At 39.5% G+C, this 26,781-nt stretch overlaps 1 protein-coding gene across 2 annotated transcripts in view; it reads right to left on the bottom strand.

The window, feature by feature from the left end:
- The window catches only part of ANO4 (anoctamin 4), a 327,720-nt gene that overhangs the window by 73,720 nt on the left and 227,219 nt on the right, over positions 1 to 26,781 (bottom strand). For both annotated transcript variants that reach the window (XM_077954798.1, XM_015152572.3), the window contains exons 8-12: positions 25,884 to 25,990; positions 9,607 to 9,662; positions 6,681 to 6,802; positions 4,261 to 4,395; positions 3,094 to 3,190 (exon numbers count right to left, since the gene is read on the bottom strand). In XM_077954798.1, coding sequence (XP_077810924.1) covers positions 3,094 to 3,190; positions 4,261 to 4,395; positions 6,681 to 6,802; positions 9,607 to 9,662; positions 25,884 to 25,990 — 517 coding nt within the window. The remainder of the gene's footprint in view (positions 1 to 3,093; positions 3,191 to 4,260; positions 4,396 to 6,680; positions 6,803 to 9,606; positions 9,663 to 25,883; positions 25,991 to 26,781) is intronic.

Raw genomic sequence — 26,781 nt, 5'->3', positions numbered from 1 at the left:
ATTTGACAATATATGAATGAGGAGGGGTAAGTTTATAGGGGCTTCTGGTTCCTAATGAGACGGTCAGTTAGCTTAAGCTGATGGCACCTTCTGCCAAAATCAGTCTTGGAGAAGCAAGATAGTAGATTCCAGGGACTAACAAAACACAAAAGCAAAAAACAAAGACCCTGAGAAACCTCAGGGGAGATGGGAGGTTATCTTGAACTGGTATGTGTGTGTGATGGTGGTGGTGTGTGGGGAGAGGTAGGTTGTAGATACCAGGTAGAGTGAGAGCACAGGTTAGAGAAATCTATAAACTCTACTCTAGCCTCTCTCCCTCAAATGGCCATTGGACAATTAGTTTCCCCTCCCTCAGAAACCAGCTAAGCAGGCCACACCATAGGTGCTGGCGTTCCTGGAGCAATATCAGGGAATGCTAAAAGTCCTGCTCGGTTAGACATGGGTGAAAAGCAGGTGCTACCTGGATAGCTGCCCCAGGGCATTCACTCCATATCCGCCTCCTCTTAAACCCCAGGGCTGGCAGATTATAATCAAGGGAAGTGCCAACACCCAATTCTGCTTTGTTCTAAGCAGGTTTTAAAATGAAACTAACCAGAAAAGTCCCCTGAGAGAGTGGTAGCACACAGTTGTGCCTGGGGCACGCTGTCCTCTCTGTAACTCACCAGGACTGACAAACTTGACCTTGGCCTCTGACCCTTACTCAAAGTGGCTGACGCCTCCAGAGGACAAGTACCCACAGGCCAAAATAATGAAATATATGGGGAAGACAACAACCCCTCCCCTCCAAAGAAGATTCCCACAGACATAGTGTAGCAGCAGACCAGGAGTTTAAAATAAGCACAAAAATTCGCTTAAGGAGACAAGGGAAAGAAGACGTAAGCCTGGAGCCAAGGCAGCTGGTAGCCGTCTTTTCTGTTGTACAGAGAACTAGTCTACAGAATGATCACGTGGGCAGGGACACCAGGGGCCCTGAAGAACCAGTTCCAGGCTGTGAGGCCCTCATGATCCCACAGTGTGAGCCACCCCAGGATCTGTTCTAGCAAAATGTGCCGTTATATAGCTTTCTACCTAAGCCAGTTGGAGTTGGGTTTCTGATTCTTGCAAACACAAAAGTCAAGGATACAGCATCCCTATCAGCAGAACAGCCACTGATTGGACTGGATCCTAGCTCCAATCTGATCTAATATTTCTGTGTATCCACAGTCCCATGAAAACACTCTGACATCTCTAATAAACATTTCTAAAGGAAACCCTGTATAACTCCAATTCTGTCATTCTAAGGCTTGTTATCTTTCATTTTACTAAGTTACTAGTCAAGGCCAAATGTTAAATTCAGAATCTAAACATCTTGTGGCTTAGTAGGGCACAGTGGTAAAGAAGGCATATTTTGCAGTGCAATAAACCAAGGCCCAGCTACTTATTGCTGGACATGCATGACCATGCATGAGTAATTTTTACCTCTTTGAGTCTCTGAATAAAATGGAAATAATAATACGTATCTTGAAGTTACTGAGAGAATTAGAAATAATCAATGTAGATTGTCTAGCTATTATCATAGCTGCAACTATTATAATTATTATTGTTCTAGGTCTTAAGTTAGGGAGAATAACTGCCAAAATAAGCCCCTATAAAATCTGAGCACTCATAAACTATTCATGATGATTCCTTAAAAGAATTATTAAGGATCTCCTAAAAAGATAATTTTACTCAAGCATATCTTTCCACATAAGAAAAAAAACTAGGCTTCCACTTTTGGGGTTCCCCAGAAGCAGAATTTTAAAACCTGAGTTATTCACACTTATATCTGACCTATAAACAAAATTACATTATGGACAAAGCTCTTGATCTTCACCAAATCTCTATATCCTAAAGTCACTCTGTTAAATTTATCCTCATCCACTCAGGTCTATCTGAGTGTTTCATAAAGATAGGGAGAGCATTCTGTGCTTTTTTTGTCCCTTGCAACATAAGAGCTCAAATCTTTCTAAAACCACAGCTCACTGCTGCTGTCTGGGCTCCTCCCACACAGACTGGCCACCTGCAGTACTAAAGACATTATAGATAGGCGGGATCCTGGGTTGCCTATCAAATGTTCTCTCGTTTAAAATGAACAAAACTCTGCAATGCCAAGAGAGTAGTTAGACAGATCCAGGCTTCAGTGATTACACAAGCTGGATAAAATCTGCCAGTGCCATTTATATCTGAATCTGGGCAAGCCAAAAGGCAGTGGATCTTGGAAAAGGCTTCACAAACCCAAATTTCAGCTATTGTTTTGTGTTAGGGACACCATCACCTAAGTATCAAAAAACTCTAGGAATGTGAGAAACATGTCTAAGAAATAAAGTAAGGCATATCACGAGAAAGAGGTATGCAATAACACATAATAGAAATAGTGGTGCCATGTATTTTTTTTTTCCTCAAAACACTCTCACATATATTCTCTTCTTTAGTCCTCGTGTCATGCCATTAGGGTAAGACAGAGAGGACACACATTTCCTGCATTTTAGAGACAAGAAAGCTCAGAAGACTGAGCTTTCTATGAAAGAAGACTTTCTTAGAAAGGGGCACATGTGCAGGGCTAAAGAGGTAAGTGGCTGAGCTAGCCTTGAATGGAGGTCATTTTGATAATAATGATGATTAACAGGAGGCAAATGATGATAGCTGTCATTTACTGAGGTCTATTTACTAAGCACTATGCTCAGTATACACCTTAACTCCATGTGAAACAAGCATCACGGTCTCCATTTTGCAGATGAGAAAACTGAGACTCAAAGAAATATCTTGTTCCCAGACAAAGAAATGGTAAAGAGCAGAGTGAACATTTGGACCTAACTTTCTCTGACTCCAGCACTGTGCTCCTCACACTGTGCCACGCTGCAGCTCCAATGGATGATGTCTAGAGCCATGCCTTCCAAATACAAGGACATTTAACAAAGATACCTGAATTAGAATACTGAATGATGGAGATAAGACTGTCCTACAACATTCGCTTGAAAATCAAAGACTGGAAACGACAGAATAGAGTTACCTACCACCCCTGAGGAAGGCATATGTTAAATTCAATCCATCTAAAATGCTACAGTTTGAAATTACCTTGGCGTATACACAGCTGTCTGACAGCCTCATGAATGGACAGTATTTATCACACACAGGACACATGATGATATCTGTAGCTTGGCAGACTTCTTTACTGGAAAAGAGAACAGGAAGAACTGCTTTTGATGACATAGAACATTTTTTTCTAACTTCACCAGAATGTTTAACTAGTAAATAAGATCCAGTAGATTAAAGTTTTGCCCTTAGAAGCATCTTAGCTTTATCTGTTATTAATGTAAACAAGTTCTTGCACATTTAAATACTTTGGTAAACCTACTTATGAGGCTGTTCCTTATTTTTACATATTAATAAGTTAGACTCAGGAAAATACATGAAGCCAAACATTGATGGTTATATCCCAAATTATAGAAATGTCCTTCACTTTTCAAAGGTCTGAAGCAATTTCATACTGAATTAAGGGAGTAAGAAGATATATAAAGATACTTATCTTGACCTCTATGTGTATGATAAGTTAAAACTAATAAGGAAAACAAAACATAAATGACTAGAGATTCCAGCCCTATCCTGGGGGAAAACTATATTTAATTAACACATTAACAATTTCACCAGAAAGTAAAATATTTTCATAGGTGGGAGGCTTAATCACTCACTTTTATTTTTGCAATCACATTGGAAAGGCACATTGACAATTTAAGATCATTGTCCAGCCTTGCAACAAGATCTCTGTGAGTACCTTGACCTATATTCTGGTGAGACAACCAAGGTAATGATCATCGACACTGAACCACTCCCAAGGTACTAGCAAGCTGGTGAGATGTCTTTCCGGCTCAAGTTGTAAAAACACAGAATTCGGAAGAGAGAATTGTTAGATCACTATTTTGCAGTATCAGCTGAGAAAAAAAGTGAAAAAGTTAAAAAAGAGAGCACTTACAGCCAGTGAATGAAAATGGCTTGTTCCGTGGACATACAGTGGCTTGTATGTCTGAAAAGGTGCCTTTTACTTCCATGGTTATCTGAAGACCATGGCAGCAAGGACAATGGATGGAGAGGTCCTAGTGAACTGAAACTTTGAGTCTTTCCATGAGAGGGTAGGAAGTTTGGGTGAAAAGCTAAATGTCTCCACAATCTGTGAACACCCCCAAAGTGCAAACAGCCACCTCTAAGTACTAAACAAAGGCAAGCTCCCCCAAGAGCTCCCCGTACCTGACTTGGCAGTGATCCAGAGTGGTGACGCCATACAAAAAGACAAACAATCCAATGAAGGCAGCTGGGAAGAGCATGCCAGTGTACCAGCCCAACCAGGCAAAATACAACCCAATCTTCTCTCCAAAGTACCGCCTGTTAAAAACACAACAGCCTTGCAAATTACAGTGCAGCGTGTAAAGTTAAGCATTATGAAACTCTGTGTAGTCATCTTACTCTCTAGTGGCCTTACTGGTAAACTGCAAGCAAAGTAAGCCAAGATAATAGAACATCCAATCAAATCTAGGATCTAGGCTTACATTTCTTCTACTACTACTCTATATCAGAACTAGAATTAGCCCTTCCATAAAATAACATGGTTGTATACAAGCTTATTCTGAGAAGACAGAATGGACTGGAAGGGGCCAGAGTGGGCAAAGGGAGACCAACTAGGCACACAACTGTCATAGTCCAAGTAACAAGTGAAGGCAGTGGAGATGCTGAGGTGGGGCCCGATTCAAGAGATATGGTGGAAGTAAAACCTATAGGATGGGAACTTTTTAAAAGATGACATTCCCTAGATGCTCCACAACTTCATTCTACTCAAGGCTTGGCTGTACTTTTCATCACCCTTTATTTGCCCAACATAAATGCCACTGTTCTTCAGGGCTCAGCTCTCCAGAGACTTCCACAGGGGTGCTGCCACATCACATCCATTCTTGCCATTTTTCTGAATGACTGTAAAACTTATGGCCTCTGTCACACATTTTACCTAATTATGCATGGCCTTGTATTTTCTTTTCTTGATGTTTCAAGTATGTGGGGCCTGTGTTGCTAAGGAAAACTGAGGTTTTCAGAGCCAGAGACCATTTGGCGTCTGTTTGGCTTTGCCAGTAGTACTTAGCACAGTACTAGAAACACAAGAGACAGTTAATGAATACTCATTGACTAACCGCAACTGCAAAATCTTAATCAAAACACTGTCATGAATGGGAAATACATTGCCTACAGCAATTATCTGTAATTTCTAATCAATGTAATCCTGTAACATGCCACTGAGGCTGGGAAGAGAATTTACTTTTGTTTTTTCCCCCACTGTTTATCATCTGCTGAGTCTGACCAAAGGAAAATGATCTCATCTCAGAAAATGTTTTCCATTCACTCAGATTATCTGGATTATTTGTTACCCACACAAGGAATGGATCACAATTCATTAATGCCCTTGGAACACTGAGAGTAAATACTTGGTGATAAGGGCGCAAATATAAAGTGCATTGTCTTTTGTTTTTCCTCCCTCTGGGCTCATTTGTTTTATGGCCCCAGTATTTAAGTGAAACAACACATCTAGCTAGTTTAGGAAATGAGACATGACTTTCTCCTCAATAAGGAATCCAGGAAGTGTGGGTTGTTATTACCCAATCCTAATAACCAGCCTCTAAATAATGAGATGTCAGAGAATAATGCTGCCAAGGCAGAAGGTTGGGCAGATATAGACGGTTAAAATACACACACACACACACACACACGCACATATATTTACACACATATACACCATGGAATACTATGCAGCCATAAAAAAGGATGAGTTCATGTCCTTTGCAGGGACGTGGATGAAACTGGAAACCATCATTCTCAGCAAACTATCATAAGATCAGAAAACCAAACACCACATGTTCTCACTCGTAAGTGGGAGTTGAACAATGAGAACACATGGACACAGGGAGGGGAACATCACACACTGGGGCCTGTGGGAGGTGGGGGGCTAGGGGAGGGATAACATTAGGAGAAATGCCTAATGTAGGTGACGGGTTGATGGGTGCAGCAAACCACCATGGCATATGTATACCTATGTAACAAAACTGCATGTTCTGCACATGTAATCCAGAACTTAAAGTATAATAATAAAAAAAACCCACACATTTCCACTTCACAGTTATCATAGGTTAAAAGCTGATATACTTTTTGACCAGCAGATTAAAGCAATCTTTAAAGGTTATTAGTTTTAAATGAAAACTAAGCCTGAAATTTATTGGAATGACAGTACTCCATATGCCCTATTTGCATAACAGTAATAAATATTTTACTTTGTCAGTAATATATGTAAGCAGTGTTACCTTTGTACAAGATAGTTTGTCAATAAGACTCACATGGGTGACTCGCTCCTTATGAAGTCTTGTGACAGGCCCGGCTGATCTCACATCCCCATTCCTAGGTCCCTCTCTTAGACTCTTTTTGGGGGAAACTCCATCCTCATCAGAGGGATGGTAGGTTTACCAAGAACAGCTGATATAGTCAGATGAGTTTCCCTCTTGTGAAGAAGCCAGATATGAGTGAGAGCTGTATACTTCAGGCTTTTTTTGCTTCATTGAGACCTTGTCCCAGCTGAGTCTGCCCTAATCATTCTGTGCAAGCTTTATATTTGCAGCTGATGAAAAACTCACCTCACAAGATCCAAAGGTTGGTATTTATACCACACGCCCCAGGAGGCCCAGCACTCATAGAGTAGATGTCGGTGGTTTTCTGCTCCATGGGTTCGAATGGAGTTTTTACTTCTATAACTTCCCTGGGATAAAAACACCATTGCCAGTGAGGTAGTACTCACAAAAGTCACAAGGAAATGCTCTTGGTAACACAAGTGTCTTACAGCAGGTGTTGTGATAGGAGTGGTATGAGAAAGAAATGAATCTTCTCTATTAAAGGGCAGGTGATTTCATGAGTTATTCTGGACATTGTCTCGCTGCTACTTATATCTAGTAAAATGCATGTGCTTGCTGTAATCAGGAAGGTTTGAACTGAGTTCAAATTCAGTTCTGCTACTTTTTATCTAGAAGACCTTGGACAAGTTCCCTAAATGCTCTGAGCTTTGATTTCCTAATTCATAGTGGAACTAATAATATTTGTCCCATTTGGTTTCTTATGTGGTTTGAATGAATAAAGTGTCTGGCCCAGGGGCCATGCCCAGGACTTATTAGTTCTCTTCCCTGCTTCTTTTTTTTTTTTTTGAGACGGGGCTTCACTCTGTCACCCAGGCTGGAGTGCAGTGGCGCAATCTCAGCTCACTACAACCTCCGGCTCCCAGGCTCAAGTGATCCTCCCACTTCAGCCTCCTGAGTAGCTGGCACTATAGGCATGTGCCACCATGCATGGCTAACTTTTGTATTTTTTGTAGAGATGGGGTTTTGCCATACTGCCCAGGCTAGACTCAAATTCCTAGACTCAAGCAATCTGCCCCCCTCGGCCTCCCAAAGTGCTGGGATTACAGGTGTGAGCCTCTGTGCCTGGCCTCTCTTCCTACTTCTTTCAAGATAGGATAGTTGGTACATAGCCATAGTTGTAACCTTGTCACAATGTTACTGACAAGAAAATTCTAGAATGTAAAAGCTGGAAGTCATTTCAGAATTCTTGTAATTCAAATTTAATTCAACCTCCTCATTGAAGAAATGAGGAGACAAAGGGCCAGAGAGGTGCATGTTTTTCTGAGGTTAGTTTGTGGCAATGATAGTTTCACAAAGAGAAAAGGTACTTTCTGGAGGCAAACTAATTATTCACATTAAGTGGATAAGCCCTTTATTATTTATTTATTTATTTATTTTTGGTAGAGACAATGTCTCACTGTATTGCCCAGGCTGGTCTCGAACTCCTGGACTCAAGCAATACTTCCACCTCGACCTCCCAAAGTGCTGGGGTTACAGGCCTGAGCCACCACGCCTGATAAGAAGTCCTTTCTTAATGGAAAGAACATAAGGCTGGGAATAAAGAAACTCAGGTGAGTCTCAGATCAACCACCAACTCATTGTGTGACTTAACGAGGTTTCACCCTTCTCTAAACCTCTACCTAAACCTTTAATGTGAAACAAGGGCAGCACTATCTGACCTTCCTGCCTTTTGCCTCTGAGGTTAAATAATATAATCAAGTTAAACTGAGAGTAAGAAGTCAGAAAAGCAATGATGCAATGATTGCTGCTGCTATTACCAATTTGGAACTTCTCATAGAATACAGGACTTTACTGAGATAGGAAAGTCACTGTGAAAGGCACGAGTCACTCTGTGGGGCTTTGTAGCTGCATCTCCTTAGACACCCCCGAAGGCCACCCACCCACTCCGTGCACAGACGCTTCTGCCACTTACCATCTCTCAGACACTGCCCGTACCATGAGCTGGGGCTGGGAGCAGGGAGGATGCAGTTCTCACAAAACCCTTTTCTGGGCAATGCCAACTAATAATCACATGATGAAGCGACATGATGTTTGGGGGAACAGTATGTCTTTAGAGTTCAGAAACACCTGCATATGGCTCTAGCAAACCTTTGTGTCAAAATGTTTGCTTCTGTCATAGTAAATGGAGCATTCCAAACATGTTTCCTGGCAGTCTGTAAACAGGGTCTCAGATGGCAGCTTCTGGTTTTCTTAATAAATAAGGTTCTGAAAATTCTACCTCATCCTTTGTACCCTCTTGGTGTTTAAAATTAAGAGAAGAACCACTATAAGCCAAAAAAAAGTCTGTTTTGGAAAGACTTGCCATTTACGGAGAGTTGGAACTGTCTTCCAAAGTCTATTGACAAATTATTACCACTGTTTCCAGCAGAAGGCTGTACTGAAGATTAACTAACCGTTGCTGCACATTGGCTACTTTGTGAGGTCCCAGAGGACACAGGCTATGACATTTGTCTTTGTATTCTCTGTGTCATACAGTGACCACAGTAGGGGTGTAACACCATGAAAATGACAATAATCTCTCCACAATCATGAGGGATTATGTTCCTAAAAACCCAGGTTTGGGGAATTCTGGGTTAAATAATTCAAGATCTATTGTGGAAAGCAGAGCTGGGGTAATCAGTTACACTTGCAAAAGTAATTTATATGATGGAGACTATGTAGGAAATAGAGTCACAGCATTTATACATCTTAGGTGAGCAATGATGAGTACAACATTATTAATTTTTATTTGTCACCCTTTGGTTACCAGAGACTTTTCAAGATGGCTTCCTCCCACTCTTTTAAGGAATAGCTATACATTTATTTGTTGCAAAGACTATATATTTCAAGAACATTCTCCTTGTGGATTTGGTGCCTCATGCAAATTTTCAATGCCTTTTTAATTTTATGACTTAAAGTCTCTAAGCCATTCCTATGAATTCATGCTGAATGACTCTTAAGTATGCTCACAATTACATAAAAAGATATATAGAAATAAATCTATGCTGAGGAAGAGATGTAACAATTGAAGTAGACCCTCCCTAATTACCCATTGAACAAATTAAATTCACTCTGAACAAATGTTGACACATTCAATTATTGACTATCCCTAGAAGCTGATTTTAGTAACAAACAATTGAAAGAAAGATAAGGATTAAAGACAGCACAATACCTCATGCAGGGGAAATGCAGCTTCATAGGAGCCATTGGTAAGCAAGCGATTCAGACCTAAAACAGCAAATGAGTCCATTTGAATTAATACAGAGTTTGAATATTCACAATGTTCAAAACAAATGTAAGCGTGGTGCTTTTTGGAGAAAACAATCTAGGCTATCAACCCTCTTAGGGGCACCAAGAATTAGAAGAAAAGTTTTGCTGCCATGAAATTGGGATCGAGGGCTGGGAAATTCATTAAAAAAAATTAAAATATTTAACTGTCAACTAAAGACTGAATATATTCAAAGTGTATAATGTGATGACTTGATATGCATATACATTATGTAACGATTACCACAATCACATTAATTAACACATCTATTTCCACCAGTGCTGTACATTAGATCCCCAGAACTCATTCATTTTATAAATGAAACTTTGTACCCTTTGATCAACACCTCCCCATGTTCCCCATCCCCAGGGCCTGGCAACCACTATTCTACTCTCTGCTTCTAAGAGTTTGGCTTTTTAAGATTCTACATATAAGTAACATCATGCAGTATTTGTCTTTCTGTGTCTGGTTTATTTCACCTAGCATGATGCCTTCCAAGTTCATCCATGGTGAAAATGGCAGGATTTTCTTTTTTATGGTTGAACAATATTCCATTGTATATACGTACCACAATTTCTTTATCCATTCTTCCGTCAGGGGACACTTGAGTTGTTTTCATATCTTGGCTATTGTAAATAATGCTGCAATGAACATGGATGTGCAGATATCTCTTCAAGATACTGATTTCAATTGCTTGGGATATGTACCCAGAAGTAGCATTGCTGTATCACATAGTAGCTCATTTTTAATTTAAGAACCTCCATATTGTTTTCCATAACAGCTGAAGCAAGGTACACTCCTACTAACAGCGCACAACTGTTCCCTTTTCTCCACACACTTGCCAATACTTACCACTTTTTGATAAGAGCCATTCTAATGGGTGTGAGATGGTACCTCACTGTGGTTTTGATTTGCATATCTCTGATGATTAGTGATATTGAGCACCTTTTCATATACCTGTTGACCATTTGTGTGTTTTATATGGAAAAATGTCTATTCAGGTTCTCTGCCCATGTTAATTAAAATTTTTTTTTTCTTTCCAACTTTTATTTTAGGTTCAGGGAGTACACGTGCAGGTTTGTTACACAGGTAAATTGTGTGTTGCAGGGCTTTGGTGTAATTATTATGTCACCCAGGTAATGAGCATAGTACTGACAGGTAGTTCACTAACCCTCATCCTCCTCTCACCCTCCATCCTCAAGTAGGCCCCAGTGTCTACTGTTCCCTTCTTTGTCCATGTGCACTCAATGTTTAGCTCCCATTCATAAGTGAGAACATGCGGTGTTTGGTTTTTCTATTCTTGCATTAATTCACTTAGGATAATGGCCTTCAGCTCCCTGGAATTACACCAGGAGCTCTTCTATTTTCATTCAGAAGCTTCATTATGGACAAACCTAATGCCTCTGATTTTAGTAACAAACTAAAATCTAGTGGTATGACTTTGGTATGGACTAGTGGTATGACTTTGGAAAAGTTCTCTTGTCCTCAGGACTCAATTCCCTCATCCATAAAATGGGAAGGGAGAGGTAATGGATATGCAGATCTTTTTAAAAACAGCTTTATGGAGGTACAACAATCATACAACAGACAGCGTAAGTTGTTTAATTAGATGTTTCGACATAAGTGTATACTTATGAGACCATAAGTACAACCAAGATACCAAATATATCCATTGCCTCCGAAGTTTTATCATGCCACGTTCTAATCAGCCACCTTCCCTGTACTATCTCCAGGGCAAACACTGATCTGCTTTCTGTTGCTATCAATTATTCTGAAATTTCCAGAGTTTTATATAAATGGAATCATATAACATTTTTTCATCACTCAACATAATTTGAGATTCATTCATGTTGTTGCACATATCAGTAGCACATTTCTTTTTATTGCTGAGTAGTATTCCATCACATGGAATAATTTGTTTATCTATTCTCCTGATGATAGACATTTGGGTCCTTTATAGTTTGGGGGCTATTACAAATTAAGCTGTTATGAATATCCATATACAAAACTTGGCATGAATATATGCTTTAACTTTCTTAGTAAATACCCAGAAGTGATTCCACTAGATCATATAGTAGATAAACATTTAACTTTCTGAAAAACTGCCACACTGTTTTCTTAAGTGGCTGTACAATTTTACATTTCCATCAGCAGCGTATGAAGGTTCAAGGTTCTCCACATGGTATGGTCAGTCTTTTTAATTTTAGCCACTCTCATGCGTGTGTTGTGATAGCTCATTGTGTTTAATTCTCATTTTTAAATGAATATTTAAAATAATCTTGTGTGCTATTTGCCATCTGCATATCTTCTCTTGTGAAATGTCTGTTCAAATCTTATGCTCAATAAGATTTTTGAATTCACTGAGTTTTGAGTGTTCTTTATGTATTCTAGAGGCAAGATGTGGATGTTCTTTACCAGCCATATTTTTTGAAAACTTTTTTCTCCTAATGTGTGGCTTCTCTTTTCATTCTCTTTTATTTTATTTTATTTTATTTATTTATGTATTTAAGTTTTGGGATACATGTGCAGAATGTGCAGGTTTGTTACATAGGTATACGTGTGCCATGGTGGTTTGCTGATCCTATTGACCTGTCCTCTAACTTCCATCCCCTCACTGCCCCTACTCCCCAGTAGGCCCTATTGTGTGTTGTTCCCATCCCTGTGTCCATAGGTTCTCATTGTTCAATTCCTGCTTATGAGTGAGGGCATGCAATGTTTGGTTTTCTGTTCCTGTCTTGGTTTGCTGAGGATGATGGCTTCTAGCTTCAAAAATGTCCCTGTATAGGACATAATCTCATTGCCTTTTATGGGTGCATAATATTCCACAGTGTATACGTACTCCATTTTCTTTACCCAGTCTATCATTGATGGGCATTTGAGTAGGTTCTGTGACTTTGCTATTGTGAATAGTGCTGCAGTAAACATTTGTGTGCATGTGTCTTTATAGTAGAATGATTTATATCCCTTTAGGTATATACCCAGTAATGGGATTGCTGGGTCAAATGGTATTTCTGGTTCTGGATACTTGAGGAATCCCCACACTGTCTTCCACAATGGTTGAAGTAATTTACACTCCCAACAACAGTGTAAAAGTGTTCCCATTTCTCCACAGCCTCACCAGCATCTATTGTTTCTTGACTTTTTCAGCATTCTGACTGGCATTAGATGGTATCTCATTATGGTTTTGATTTGCATTTCTCTAATAATCAGTGATGTTGAGCTTTTTTCATATGTTTGTTGGCCGCATGTATGTCTTCTTTTGAGAAGTCTCTGTTTATATCCTTTGCCCACTTTTTCATGGGGCTGTTTTTTCTTGTAAATTTGTTTAAGTTGTTTGTAAATTCTGGATATTTGACTTTTGCCAGATAGGTAGATTGCAAAAATTTTCTCCCACTCTGTAGCTTGCCTGTTCACTCTGATGATAGTTTCTTTTGCTGTGCAGAAGCTCTTTAGTTTAATTAGATCACATTTGTCAATTTTGGCTTTGTTTGCAATTGCTTTTGGCGTTTTCGTCATGAAGACTTTGCCTATGTCCTGAATGGTATTGCCTAGGTTTTCTTGTAGGGTTTTTATGGTTTGGGGTTTTACATTTAAGTCTTTAATCCATCTTGAGTTAATTTTTGTATAAGACATAAGCAAGTGGTCCAGTTTCAGTTTTCTATATATGGCTACCCCGTTTTCCCAACACCATTTATTGAATAGGAGATCCTTTTCCCGTTGCTTGTTTTTGTTACTTTTGTTGAAGATCAGATGGTTGTAGATATGTGGTGTTATTTCTGAGGTCTCTGTTCTGTTCCATTGGTCTATGTGCCTGTTTTGGTACCATTATCATGCTCTTTTGGTTACTGTAGCCTTGTAGTATAGTTTGAAGTCAGGTTTGTTCTTTTTGGTTACGATTGTCTTGGCTGTATGGGGTCTTCTTTTATTCCATATGAAATTTAAAGTAGCTTTTTCTAATTACGTGAAGAATGTCAATGGTAGTTTGCTGGGAATAGCGCTGAATCTATAAATTACTTTGGGCAGTATGAACATTTTTACAATATTGATTTTTCCTGTCCATGAAGATGGAATGTTTTTCCATTTGTTTGTGTCCTCTCTGATTTCCCTGAGCAGTGGTTTGTAGTTCTCCTTGAAGAGGCCTTTCACATCCCTTGTTAGCTGTATTCCTAGGTATTATATTCTCTTTGTAGTGATTGTGAATGGGAATTCATTCATGATTTGGGTCTCTGCTTGTCTACTGTTGATGTAAAGGAATGCCTGTGATTTTTTCACATTGATTTTGTATCCTGAGACTTTGCTGAAGTTGCTTGTCAGCTTAAGGACATTTTTGGCTGAAATCATGGGCTTTTCTATATATACAATCATGTCATCTGCAAACAGAGACAGTTTGACTTCCTCTCTTCCTATTTGAATACGTTTTCTTTCTTTCTCTTGCCTGATTGTCCTGGCCAGAACTTCCAATACTATGATGAGTAAGAGTGGTGAGAGAGGGCATCCTTTTCTTGTACTAGTTTTCAAAGGGAATGCTTCCAGCTTTTGCCTGTTCAATATACTATTGGCTGTGGGTTTGTCATAAATAGTTTTTATTATTTTGAGATATGTTCAATCAACACCTAGTTTATTGGGAGTTTTTAACATGAAGGGATGTTGAATTTTTATTGATGGCCTTTTCTGCATCTATTGAGATAATCATGTGGTTTTTGTGTTTCGTTCTCTTTATGTGAGGGATTACATTTATTCATTTATGTATGTTGAACCAGCCTTGCATCCCAGGTATGAAGTTGACTTGATCGTGGTGGATAAGCTTTTTGATGTGCTGCTGGATTCGGTTTGCCAATATTTTACTGAGGATTTTCACATTGGTATTCATCAGGGATATTGGCCTGAAATTTTCTATTTTTTGTTGTGTCTCTGCCAGGCTTTGGTATCAGGATGATCTGCCCTCATAAAATGAGTTAGGGAGGAGTCCCTCTTTTTCTATTGATTAGAATAGCTTCAGAAGGAATGGTACCAGCTTCTCTTTATACCTCTGATAGAATTCGGCTGTGAATCCATCTGGTCCTGGGCTATTTTTGGTGGGTAGGCTATTAATTACTGCCTCAATTTCAGAACTTATTATTGGTCTATTAGGGGATTCAACTTCTTCCTGGCTGAGTCTTGGGGGGGTGTATGTGTCCAGGAATTTATCCATTTCTTCTAGATTTTCTAGTTTATTTGCATAGAGGTGTTGGTAGTTTGTATTTCTGTGAGGTCAGTTTTGATCTCCCCTTTATCATTTTTTATGGGATTCCTCTCTCTTTTCTTCTTTATTAGTCTAGCTAGCAGTATTTGTTATTTTTTTCAAAAAAACCAGTTCCTGGTTTTGGAAGGTTTTTGTGTCTCTATGTCCTTCAATTCTGTTCTGATCTTAGTTGTTTCTTGTCTTCTGCTAGCTTTTGGATTAGTTTGCTCTTGCCTCTTTAGCTCTTTTAATTGTGATGTTAGTGTATCAGTTTGAGATCTTTCTAGCTTTCTGATGTGGGCAATTTAGTGCTATAAATTTCCCTCTTAAAACTGCTTTAGTTGTGTCCCAGAGATTCAGTATGTTGTTGTCTCTTTGTTCTCATTGGTTTCAAAGAACTTCTTTATTTCTGCCTTAATTTCATTATTTACCCAGGAGTCATTTAGGAGCGAACTATTCAATTTCCATATAATTGTGTGGTTTTAAATGAGTTTCTTAATCCTGAGTTCTAATTTGATTGCACTGTAGTCTGAGAGACTGTTTGTTATGATTTCAGGTTTTTTTTGCATTTGCTGAGGAGTGTTTTACTTCCAATTATGTGGTCAATTTTAAAATAAGTGCCATGTAGCACTGAGAATGTATATTATATTGATTTGGGGTGGAGAGTTCTGTAGATGTCTATTAGGTCCACTTGATCCAGAGCTGAGTTCAAGTCCTGAATATCCTTGTTAATTTTCTGCCTGGTTGATCTGTCTAATATTGACAGTGGGGTGTTAAAGTCTCCCACTATTATTGTATGGGAGTCTAAGTCTCTTTGTAGGTCTCTAAGAACTTGTTTTATGAATCTGGGTGCTCCTGTATTGGGTGCATATAAGTTTAGATAGTTAACTCTTTTTTGTTTTGTTTTGTTTTGTTTTGAGATGGAGACTTGCTCTTTCGCCAGGCTGGAGTTCAGTGGCATGATCTAGGCTCACTGCAATCTCTGTCTCCCGGGTTCAAGCAATTCTCCTGCCTCAGTCTCCCGAGTAGCTGGGATTATAGGCATGTGCCATCATGCCTAGCTAATTTTTGTATTTTTAGTAGAGATGGGGTTTCACCATGTTGGCCAGGATGGTCTTGATTTCCTGACCTCGTGATTCACCTGCCTCATCCTCCCGAAGTGCTGGGATTATAGGTGTGAGCCACCGTGCCCAGCCAATAGTTAGTTCTTCTTGTTGAATTGTTCTCTTTACCATTATTTAATTATCTTCTTTGTCTTTTTTGAACTTCATTGGTTTAAAGTCTGTTTTGTCAGAGATGACAACCCCTGCTTTTTTTTTTTTTTTTTCTTTCCATTTGCTTGGTAAAATTTCCTCCATCCTTTATTTTGAGCCTATGTGGGTCTTTGTACTTGAGATGGGGCTCCTGAATACAGCACACCAAAGGGTCTTGACTCTTTATCCAATTTCCCAGTTTGTGTCTTTTAATTGGGGCATTTTGCCCATTTACATTTAGGCTTAGTATTGTTATGTGTGAACTCGATCCTGTCATCATGACACTACCTGGTTATTTTGCACACTAGTTGATGCAGTTTCTTCATAGTGTCATTGGTCTTTATATTTTGGTGTATTTTTGCAGTGGCTAGTACCAGTTTTTCCTTTGCATATTTAGTGCTTCTTTCAGGAGTTCTTGCAAGGCCAGCGTGGGGGTAACAAACCCTCAGCATTTGCTTTTCTGGAAAGGATTTTATTTCTTCTTCACTTATGACACTTAGTTTGGCTGGATATAAAATTCTGGGTTGAAAATTATTTTCTTTAAGAATGTTGAATACTGGCTCCCAATCTCTTCTGGCCTGTAGAGTTTCTGCTGAGAGGTCCACTGTTAGTCTGATGGGCTTTTCTTTGTAGGTGACCTGACCTTTCTCTCTGGCTGCCCTTAACATGTTTTCCTTAATTTTGGCCTTGGAAAATCTGATGATTATGTTTCTTGGGGTTGATCTTGTGGAGTACCTTAGTGGTGTTCTCTGTATTTCCTGGATTTGCATGTTGGCCTGTTAGGTTAGGGAAGTTCTCCTGGATAATATCCTGAAGTTTGTTTTCCAGTTCGTTTCCATTCTTCATGTCTGCTTCAGGTGGTACTCCAGTTAATCGTAGGTTTGGTCTTTTTATGAAGTCCCATATTTCTTGGAGGTTTTGTTTGTTCCTTTTTATTCTTTTTTCTCTAATCTTGTGTGCATGCTTTATTTCAGTGAGGTGGTCTTCAAACTCTGATATCCTTTCTTCCTCTTGGTCAGTTCAGCCATTGATACTTGCGTATGCTTCACAAAGTTCTTGTACTGTGTTTTTCAGCTCCATCAGGTCATTTATGTTCCTCTCTAACCTCTCTCTAGTTAGCAGTTCCTGTAATCTTTTTTTCAAGGTTCTTAGCTTCTTTGCATTGGGTTAGAACGTGCTCCTTTAGCTCAGTAGAGTTTTTTATTACCCATGTTCTGAAGCCTACTTCTGTCAGTTTGTCCGTCTCATCTTCCATCCAGTTCTGTGCCCTTGCCAGAGAGTCGTTGCAATCACTTGGAGGGGAAGAGGAACTCTGTCCTTTTGGGTTTTCAGCGTATTTTCATTGATTCTTTCTCATCTTTGTAAGTTTGTCTAGTTTTGATCTTGGAGGCTGCTGACTATTAGATGGGGTTTTTGTGAGGACTTCTTTTGTTATTGGTGCTGTTGTTGTTGCTTTCTGTTTGTTTTTCTTTCACTGGTCAGGTCCCTCCTCTGTAGGGCTGCTGTGGTTTGCCAGGGGTTCACTTTATAGCCTATTTATCTGGTTCACTCCTGCACTTGGAGATGTCACTCAAGGAGGCCGGAGAACAGCAAAGATGGGTGCCTGCTCCTTCTTCTGGGATCTCTGACCTGGGGGGCTCCAACCTGATGCCAGTAGGATCACTCCTGTACAGGGTGTCTGACAACCCTGTTGGAAGGTCTCACCCATTTTGGTGGCAAGGGAAATGGGACCCATTTAACGAAACATTTTGACTGTCCCTTGGTGGAGGCAGTGTGCCTTGCTGGGGGGCAATCTTGGCTAAGTCTGCTGGTCTGCAGAGACTGTGGCCACTCCTCTTGCTACGGGCTCACGCCCAGGGAGATCCAGGTTCTGTCCCTGAGCCTCTGGCTGGAGTTGCTGGAGTTCCTGTAGGGAAGCCCCACCCTACATGAAGTGAGGAAGGATATGTCAGGGTCAGGCCTGAAGAGGCACTCTTGTTGCAGTCTGCCACAGCCAGTGTGTTGAGCTGTGGCGGACCACTCGGGGACGAAGCCATCCAGCCTCCCTGGTTCTAGCAGGGGAAAAGCATGTCCTGGAGCTATAGAGATGGTTGCCACCCTTTCCCCACACAGACAGCTTAGTGTATTAGGCAGTTATGAGTCCCAGTGCTGGCTGCTGCCCCTCCCCCAAGGAGCTCAAATGGCTTAGGCAGCAGCAGCTGTGGTGCTGGTCACCCCTCCTTCCAGGAGCTCCCCAGGGTTAGGCAGATTCCAGCTGAGAGGCTGTTGAGAATCTCTGTGCGGCTCCAGGGTTGGCATTCTAGGTCCCAGTGGCGTGGGTGGCTGAGTGGGATCTTCCAATTCATGGGTTGCACAGTTCCGTGGAATAAAGCACAGTTTCCCCCGCTGAGTAGCACACTCACTCACTGCCTCCCTTGGCTGGGGGATGGGGGCTCCCCTGCCCCGTGTGGCTCTCAGGTGGGCCACTGCACCACACTGCTCTTCCTTCCCCTCTGTGGATCAAGTTCAGCCACCTAGTCAGTTCTGATGAGAGAACCTGGATACCTTGGTTGCCAATGAAGGATTCACACACTAATGATGGTTCTTTTTGATGGAAACCTCTGATCAGTTCTGTTTCTAGTCAGCCATCTTGGCCCCATCCTTCTTTTCATTCTCTTGAAAACATCATTTGAAAAGGGAAGTTTTAATTTTGAAGTCTAGGTTATCCATTTTTTTCTTCTTTTATGAATTGTGCTTTTACTGTCATATTTAAGAAATCCTTGACTAACCCAAGATAACAAAGATTTTCTATTTTCTCCTAAAATTTTTATGGTTTTAAATTTTACACTTTGAACTATAATCCATTTGAGTTAACTTTTGTATATGAGTTTTCCCAAATTCATTTTTTGCACATGGGTTTGAATTGTTTCCGTATCACACGTTGAAAAGTCAATTCTTTACCCATTGAATTGACTTTGACCCTTTGTCTCAAGTCAAAGACTTGACTTTTTGTTCTTTTTCAGAGTTGTTTTGCTATTCTAGGTCCTTTCACATCCCTATAAATTTTTTAATTCATTTGTCAATTTTCACATATGCACACATAAAACACCCTCCGGGAGTTTGACTGGATTGCACTGAATCTACAGATCAATTTGTTAAGACTGACGTCTTAACAATATTGAGTCTTCTGACTAATAAACATGGTATATCTTTCCATTTATTAGGTCTTCTTAAATTTATCTCAGCAATGTTTTGTAGTTTTCAGTGTACAATTCTTACGTATCTTTTGTTTGATTTATCCTTAAGTATTTAGTATTTCATATTTGGGGGCTAATTATAAGTGACTTGGTTTTTAAAATCTCAATTTCTCACTGTTTGTTGCAGATTGACAGATATACAATTGAGTTTTTATATCAATCTCATTTTTTGCAACCTAGCTACATTCACTTATTAGTTCCTTTTTATAGATTCCATTGTGAGTTTCTTTATAGATGATCATGTCGTCTGATTATAAGGACAGTTTTAACTCTTTTTATATTATTCCACCGGATAGTAAAATGAATACAAGTGGTAAGTGCAAACACACTTGTCCCATTCATTATCTTAGGAGGAAAACATTCCGTCTTTTATCATTAAGTGTAATTTTAACTACAATCATTTCATAGAGGTATTTTATGAGGTTGAGGAAGATAATTTCTATTAGTAGTTTGCTGAGTTTTTATCTGTAATGGATGTTGAACTTTGTGAAATGCTTTTCCCATGTTCATAAATATGATCATATGGTTTTTCTTTTTTAGTTTGCTACTATGGTGAATTATATTGATTGATTTTCATATACTAAGCCAACCTTGTAGTCCAGGATAAATCCTACTTGGTCATGATGTATTATCCTTGTTATACATTGTTAAACTTTACTTGCTAAATTTTCTCTGTTTCCAGGAGGAAAGACTTTTCTGAGTATTCTCCTCATTGCTCTGTGAATTATGAGGTGTTCCAGTCTTGCTGGAAATTCTTTTGGATGATTCTTTCTCTGGCCTTGGGTATTCTCCTGACATGTATGCATTGATCAGCACTTGCTGAATACTTGAGGGAGACCTCTGCAGATCTTCGAGGTTCGAGCTCTGTGCAGTTCTTTGCTTTCTGGTACTTCTTTCTGTGAACTCTAGTTGCCTTTGTTTCCCAACTTCTAGCAACAACTTCTCAACTTAGAGTCTTTCAGGTCCTGCCTACATTCTCGCTTTTCATGGTGTTGTCTAGAAACTATGTCAAGATGGTAAGATGGGGCCCAGCAGGGCTCATTTCATTTGTTTTCTGTCTCTCAGAGGTCCTTGTTTTGGGTCGCCCAAATATTTGGTGTCTTGAAAATAGTTGTTTCATACATTTTGTCTGTTTTTTCTTTTGTGATTGTTTCCCATGGGAGAGTAAATCTCGTGCCTGTCGCTCCATCTTGGCCAGAAGTGGAAGTTTAACGTGTTGATCTTTAAAGCTCCTTTCAGATCAGGAATTATGCTACTTCCTAAAATGCACCTCAAAGAAGATGATCATAATGATGTTTCTCAAGTGGCTTGAGAGGAATGCTACCTATGCTTTAGATCCTTACCAGAATCTAGAAGTTTAGCCTAACTGGAAAATGGCACATGCACTGATTCACTTTTCATTGATGGAGGATCAATCAATATGTGGATGATTTTAATCATAGTAACACATTAATATGTTTTAAGATGCTCGACATTAATACTAAATATCCAAGAAAAGCATTTGAAATACAAATATCACAAGGCCTTATAGTTTGTCTAACATATCAGAGGCCCCAATAAATACCTTTGTAATGAATGATTACATAGAAAGCTTTGATTCTCTGGAGTCTCTATTGAGAATTCCACATATCTCATCAATAACTTTCAAACATCCCAGATATTAGAAAAAATAGGATTCACAGGGACCTAATAAGAGACTCGCATGATAACTTTTTTTTTTTTTTTTTGAGACAGAGTCTCACTCTGTTGCCCAGGCTGGAGTGCAGTGGTACGATCTCGGCTCACTGCAACCTCTGCCTCCAGGGTTCAAGCAATTCTCATGCCTCAGCTTCCCAAGTAGCTGGGATTACAGGTGCATGCCACCATGCTCAGCTAATTTTTGTATTTTTAGTAGAGATGGAGTTTTACCACATTGGTCAGGCTGATCTCAAACTCCTGACCTCAAGTGATCCACCTGCCTTGGCCTCCCAGAGTGCTGGGATTACAGGCATAAGCCACCGTGCCTGGCCTCGGATGATAACTTTTATAAGTTTATCATAATTTATCAAAGTCCTGCAAAGTGAGAAAGTAGCAATATTTGAAGTATTTTTCACTTTACTAATTTCTCCTCTAAGCACCAAATTCAAAAATATGAATCAATTTCAAGATTTATTGTAGGCACCCATATTGTTAAATAAATCTTTGTTGAGCTATTATACTGCTTTATTTTGAAAGTGGGTTTTACCAGGTTTGATTTTTACAGTTGTAATAAATTCAGAGTGAAGTTGAAAAACTTACATAGTGGCAGTTTACATTCCACTAAAATATCCTTATGAATCATATTTACAAATCAGTATTTTCACATTATTTCGAATCGACGTTGGCTTGTGCAAGATGCCACTTTCAGAAAGAGTTTCAGGCAGAAAATAATACTGGATAAACATTAGTTCCATCAAGAAATTAAAATTTCTTCTAACATGTTGTTTCTTTTATTTACAAAACCAAAGATGACAATGAAATATTGAATCTACAGACCATTTGTAGCTTTACTCCATGTTTTTCAGCATAATGCTTGGTTGTGGGTTAATAACTTACTCTCTGATTGGTTATTTCTAATTAGATATGATTCCAGTTCATCATTATCAATTTTCTTTTATTCTTTCTTTTCCTTTTCTTTGTTGTGGCAGACTTCCACTCTGTTGCCCAGGCTGGAGGGCAGTGGCACAGTCTCAGCTTATTGCAGCCTTGACCTCCCAGGCTCAAGTAATCCCCCATCTCAGTCTCCTGATAGCTGGGACTACAGGTACTCACCACCACACCTGGGTAATTTTTTGTATTTTTTGTAGAGAGGATTATGCTCAGGCTGGTTTCAGACTTTTGGGCTCAAGAAATCCTCCTGCCTCAGCCTCCCAAATTTCTGGGATTCCAGGTGTGAGCCAGTGTGCCTGGCCTATTACCAATTTTCAAAACATGGAGGTCTTTGAATAGAAAACTCCTTATTTCATCAAATGAAAGAAATTTTATAAAGACCCTTTCTGACTAGCAAAATACTACACTTCCTGTGCTTCTTCAGAACATTTAAAAATCACTGTCTCTGCCCTTCTTTTGCTTATAAAAGCAGCACACATTTTGATATGCAAAATTAGGCACAATTTCCATTCAGCATGACTTTATTGAACTCCTACTGTCTGCCAGGCACTGTGCTAGGCAGTGATGATATAAAGATAAATAAGGTAGCTTATTTACAGTTAAGGATCTTATTATCTAGATGAGCAGCATTCAGCTGCAGATTCTCAATACACTAGTGTCTTATAAAGAGTCGTTTTGGGAGGCCAAGGCAGGCGGATCACGAGATCAGGAGTTCAAGATCAGTCTGGCCAACATAGTGAAATCTCGTCTCAACTAAAAATAACAAAAATCAGTCAGGTGTGGTGGCAGGCACCTGTAATCCCAGTTACTCGGGAGGCTAAGGCGGGAGAATCACTTGAACCTGGGAGGCAGAGGTTGCAGTGAGCCGAGATCCCGCCATTGCGCTCCAGCCTGGGTGACAGTGTGAGACTCCATCTCAGAAAAAAAAAAAAGAGTCATGAGGTGTATTGCAAATAATACCATTATTAGTGAAGATGCCATTTGGAGTTATTTGCATTTTATGAAATGATTCAGAACTGCTACTGCAATAATAACTTCACTTTCACTCACTTACTTTCTAGTACGCTTATGGTACAATGTTAACTGAAAAAAGTACGATAAAAAGGATGCATAGCACATCCTAAGTTTGTTTCTAAAAGCTGTATGAATGAATAAGAAATTAAGATAAAAAAGTAACCAAGGTAACATTTAAATTATTCAGTATGCAAATGTTATGAGTGGTTCTCTTTATGTGGTAGATTTTCATAATGTCATTAAATGTAATTCAAGACAACAAAAGAAGAGTTGTGTATGACTAACTATCAAACAGACTCCAAAAATAGTTGCCACAGGAATTCAGAAGAGGGAAGAATTCATTCAAGCTGGAATGGTCACGGAAGACTTTACTGAGGGAATGTGTCTCAAGGATGGATGACTAATGCAGAGAAATGGGAATGAGTTTAACTACAATCCATCAAAGTGAAGAAAGACCTAAATCAGGTTCGACTTCACCATACCCCCATACATTGACTCTCACAAAACATAATATTCCATTTGTAATCAGATCTGGACTAGGAAGCTATCTATTTCTCCATGTTATATTTTAATGTATGCAGCTTGGGATCAAAGTAGGCGGGGTTTTTTTTTTTTTGGCAGTTTCATTATGCTAGTGACTCACACCGAGCTTGCATTCAGCTCAACTCCCAAATCTGTTCTTCTTATGATGTTGAGCAACATTTCTCCCACACTGTACCAAGGTAGTTGTTTTGCTGAATTTGACTGTAAGACTTTACATTAAAAATTATTTTTTTAATTTTTTAGTTATATTAATGTAATATTCTATGTACTTCCTTTTCTATTCAAACAAATGTATATGAATAAAATAAAAATGTGAAAAAATCTCAATCTCATTAATAACGAAATGCATGTTTAAATAACATTTTCATTGAATTAGTAAATATTTTTTAAAAGATTGAAAGAAAAAGAAAATACACATTAGAAATGGTCAATGCAAAATTATTAAATGTCACCTTGCTGGATTTGGCTGAGTGCCAGCTACTGAGTCTTGTCATTTAATGCAATCTTCTGGTTTCACCCTACCTGAAAGCTTGATGAACAGGTCATCTGGGCTATGCACCAGATATTAACTTATTTCCCCTCAGCTCCAAATGCAACTTCATTTCCTGCTTTGCAATAACGGAGCTGGACTTTGTAACTATTTCTCCTTTGTCAGCTGATTCAACGTTAAGCTTTGCTAGCAAAAGGCACTGGGAGGGACACTGGAGGAGGAAGGGGTTTCTCTTCCTGATACCAGTATGATACCTCAGCAGGCTTCTGCAGCACATACTTCTATAGTGCCCAGCTCCTGCAGTGTGTGGTGGCTGGAAACACATGGTACTCCCCAAAGGCAGATTTTCAGTATCCTCTCAGGAGGCTTCACAGAGTAGTGCTGCTGATGTAGCAACTCCCAAAGAATGACTTCCCTGGAGCCACTCCAGGCAGCTTCCCCTAGTACTCCAGAGGGCAGATTTCTAGAGCCCCCAGCAAACTGCACTGCCATGGCTGTACCTCTTCCAGCAGGATGTGCAGCTTAGCACTGTAGGAAGGATTCTTCTCAGGGGTGGTAGCTGCTCCTAATATCTGCTACTTCTCTATTCTTTAGAGTTATTCTTACCCTTGACTAGCCAACCCTCCATTACTCGAATCCCCTGTCATAGTTAATTACTTATATAAAACTTTCTCTGTTCAATTTACTTGTGCTTTTATCTCCTGATTAGGCCCTGACTGATATAGGTCATTATTAAAACTATTGATAAAAAACTTGCTAGAAAAAGAGATAAGAACAAAGCCACCCAACCCTTCCTGATATATAATAATCTGTTTAATAAGGCAGGAAATGTGTAATATAATATGGACACATTCTCATAAAAATGCCTAAAATATATATGGTGGAGGCTATTTAATGGAGAAGATGACTGAAGAAGCTGCTTATGTGGGACAGCTCATCTCCGTGCTTACAGATCCCTCTGCATGGAACACCCTACCCCTCCATCTTCCCACACTGGTTTCCCAGCATTCAGGTCTCATTTCAAATTTCAGCTTCTCAGAGATGCTTGCCCTCATCATCAAATCTCAGCCTGAACTAACTCCTACCTTTTACCAGCCTATTTCTGTATCATCATCCAGTTTAATTTCTTTTTCTTTTCTTTTTTTTTTTTTTTGAGACAGAGTCTCGCTCTGTGCCCCAGGCTGGAGTGCAGTGGCGCAATCTTGGCTCATTGCAAGCTCCGCCTCCTGGGTTCACGCCATTCTCCTGCCTCAGCCTCCTGAGTAACTGGGACTACAGGTGCCCGCCACCGTGCCCGGCTACTTTTTTGTATTTTTTAATAGAGACGGGGTTTCACTGTGGTCTCGATCTCCTGACCTTGTGATCCACCCGCCTCGGCCTCCCAAAGTGCTGGGATTACAGGCCTGAGCCACCGCGCCCGGCCCAGTTTAATTTCTTTATGTTAGTTATTGTATTTACTTATTTGTTTATTGTCTGCTTTTAATTTCTTGAACACAAGCTCCAGAACAGAATTATGCTTATCTCCCCAAAATCTAGTTCAGTGCCTGGCACACAACATTTTCTAAAATGAGAGAATTTCTCCATGATCTTAGACAAATGAGACGACATGCTATTTAAAGAAGATATTTAAGGATGCGATGAAGATTTTACACTGTGAATTATTCATCAAAGGATTAGTTAGGGGTTTTATAAGTGACAAGCATTGCTAGAATTGATACAAGCTTAATAAAACCAAGGGAAGAAGTCTGTAATTCCCAAATGCCAAATGTAGTTTGTTATACTAATATACTACTTACCAATCTTATTTTTTCCTTCTTCATATTTTATTCTTTGTAAAATGTGATGCACGATTCTACTTCTTGTGGCATTGTTGAAGAACGTTTCTTTGTTGTGTATGATGAAGCTGCACACATATATTAAAAACACAAGTGGAGAATTAATTGGAGGTGATGGATCTAATTTTTGTTACAATTTGGTGTTGCTCAGATGCAGATGTCTTCAATCAGTCATAGACAGGGTGTGTCTGGAACAGCCTGAGGGAGCCAGAGATCACACCAGGAGAGTAGGCTCACAGGTATGAGTAGTTTTGGTTTTCAGCATCAACATCATTCATGTCAGGAAGGAGCTGGAGCTAAACAAAATTAAGAAACCTAAAAACAAACTAATAGCAAGTCTAGATCTTATATCTTGTTTTTTCTCAGTAAGGTCATTATATAAATTCAACTAAAAATTCATTTTGTTTTTCTCTCCTCTTCCCTTCTACCTTAGCCTCTCCCATGGCATAATCAATGGATTTTCAGAAATTTTAAGATATAAAACTGGCTTGGGTGGTGGATATAGGAGTTAGGTAATGAGCTATGGTCTGGCTCACAGGTGAGGTGAGAGGCCAGTCTCTGGAAATCATTTCTATCCTTACCTTTTCCATGTTCTTTCGTGAATGGTATCTTTCCTCTAAAGCACACACTTAAGATTGATTTGTCTCCCAGTAACTGCCCCAGCCAGTCTACTTTGTCAAGGGTGCATGTGCAGGTATGTGTGTGTATGTGTGTGTGTACAAACACACATAAACACACAGCTTTCCAGTAGGTGCTTGTACCCTACTAAGAGGTTTTCTAGGTAGCAGAGCTTCCAGAGCTACATAATCCAGCATGAAATTGCCATGTCTCCTCTTGTTAGGATTGCAAAAAATGGTAG

The sequence above is a fragment of the Macaca mulatta genome, chromosome 11 (assembly GCF_049350105.2).
Source record: "Macaca mulatta isolate MMU2019108-1 chromosome 11, T2T-MMU8v2.0, whole genome shotgun sequence".
NCBI classification, from domain to species: domain Eukaryota; kingdom Metazoa; phylum Chordata; class Mammalia; order Primates; family Cercopithecidae; genus Macaca; species Macaca mulatta.
Note: the sequence above shows the minus strand (reverse complement) of the source record. Positions and strands in the feature narration are given on the sequence as shown.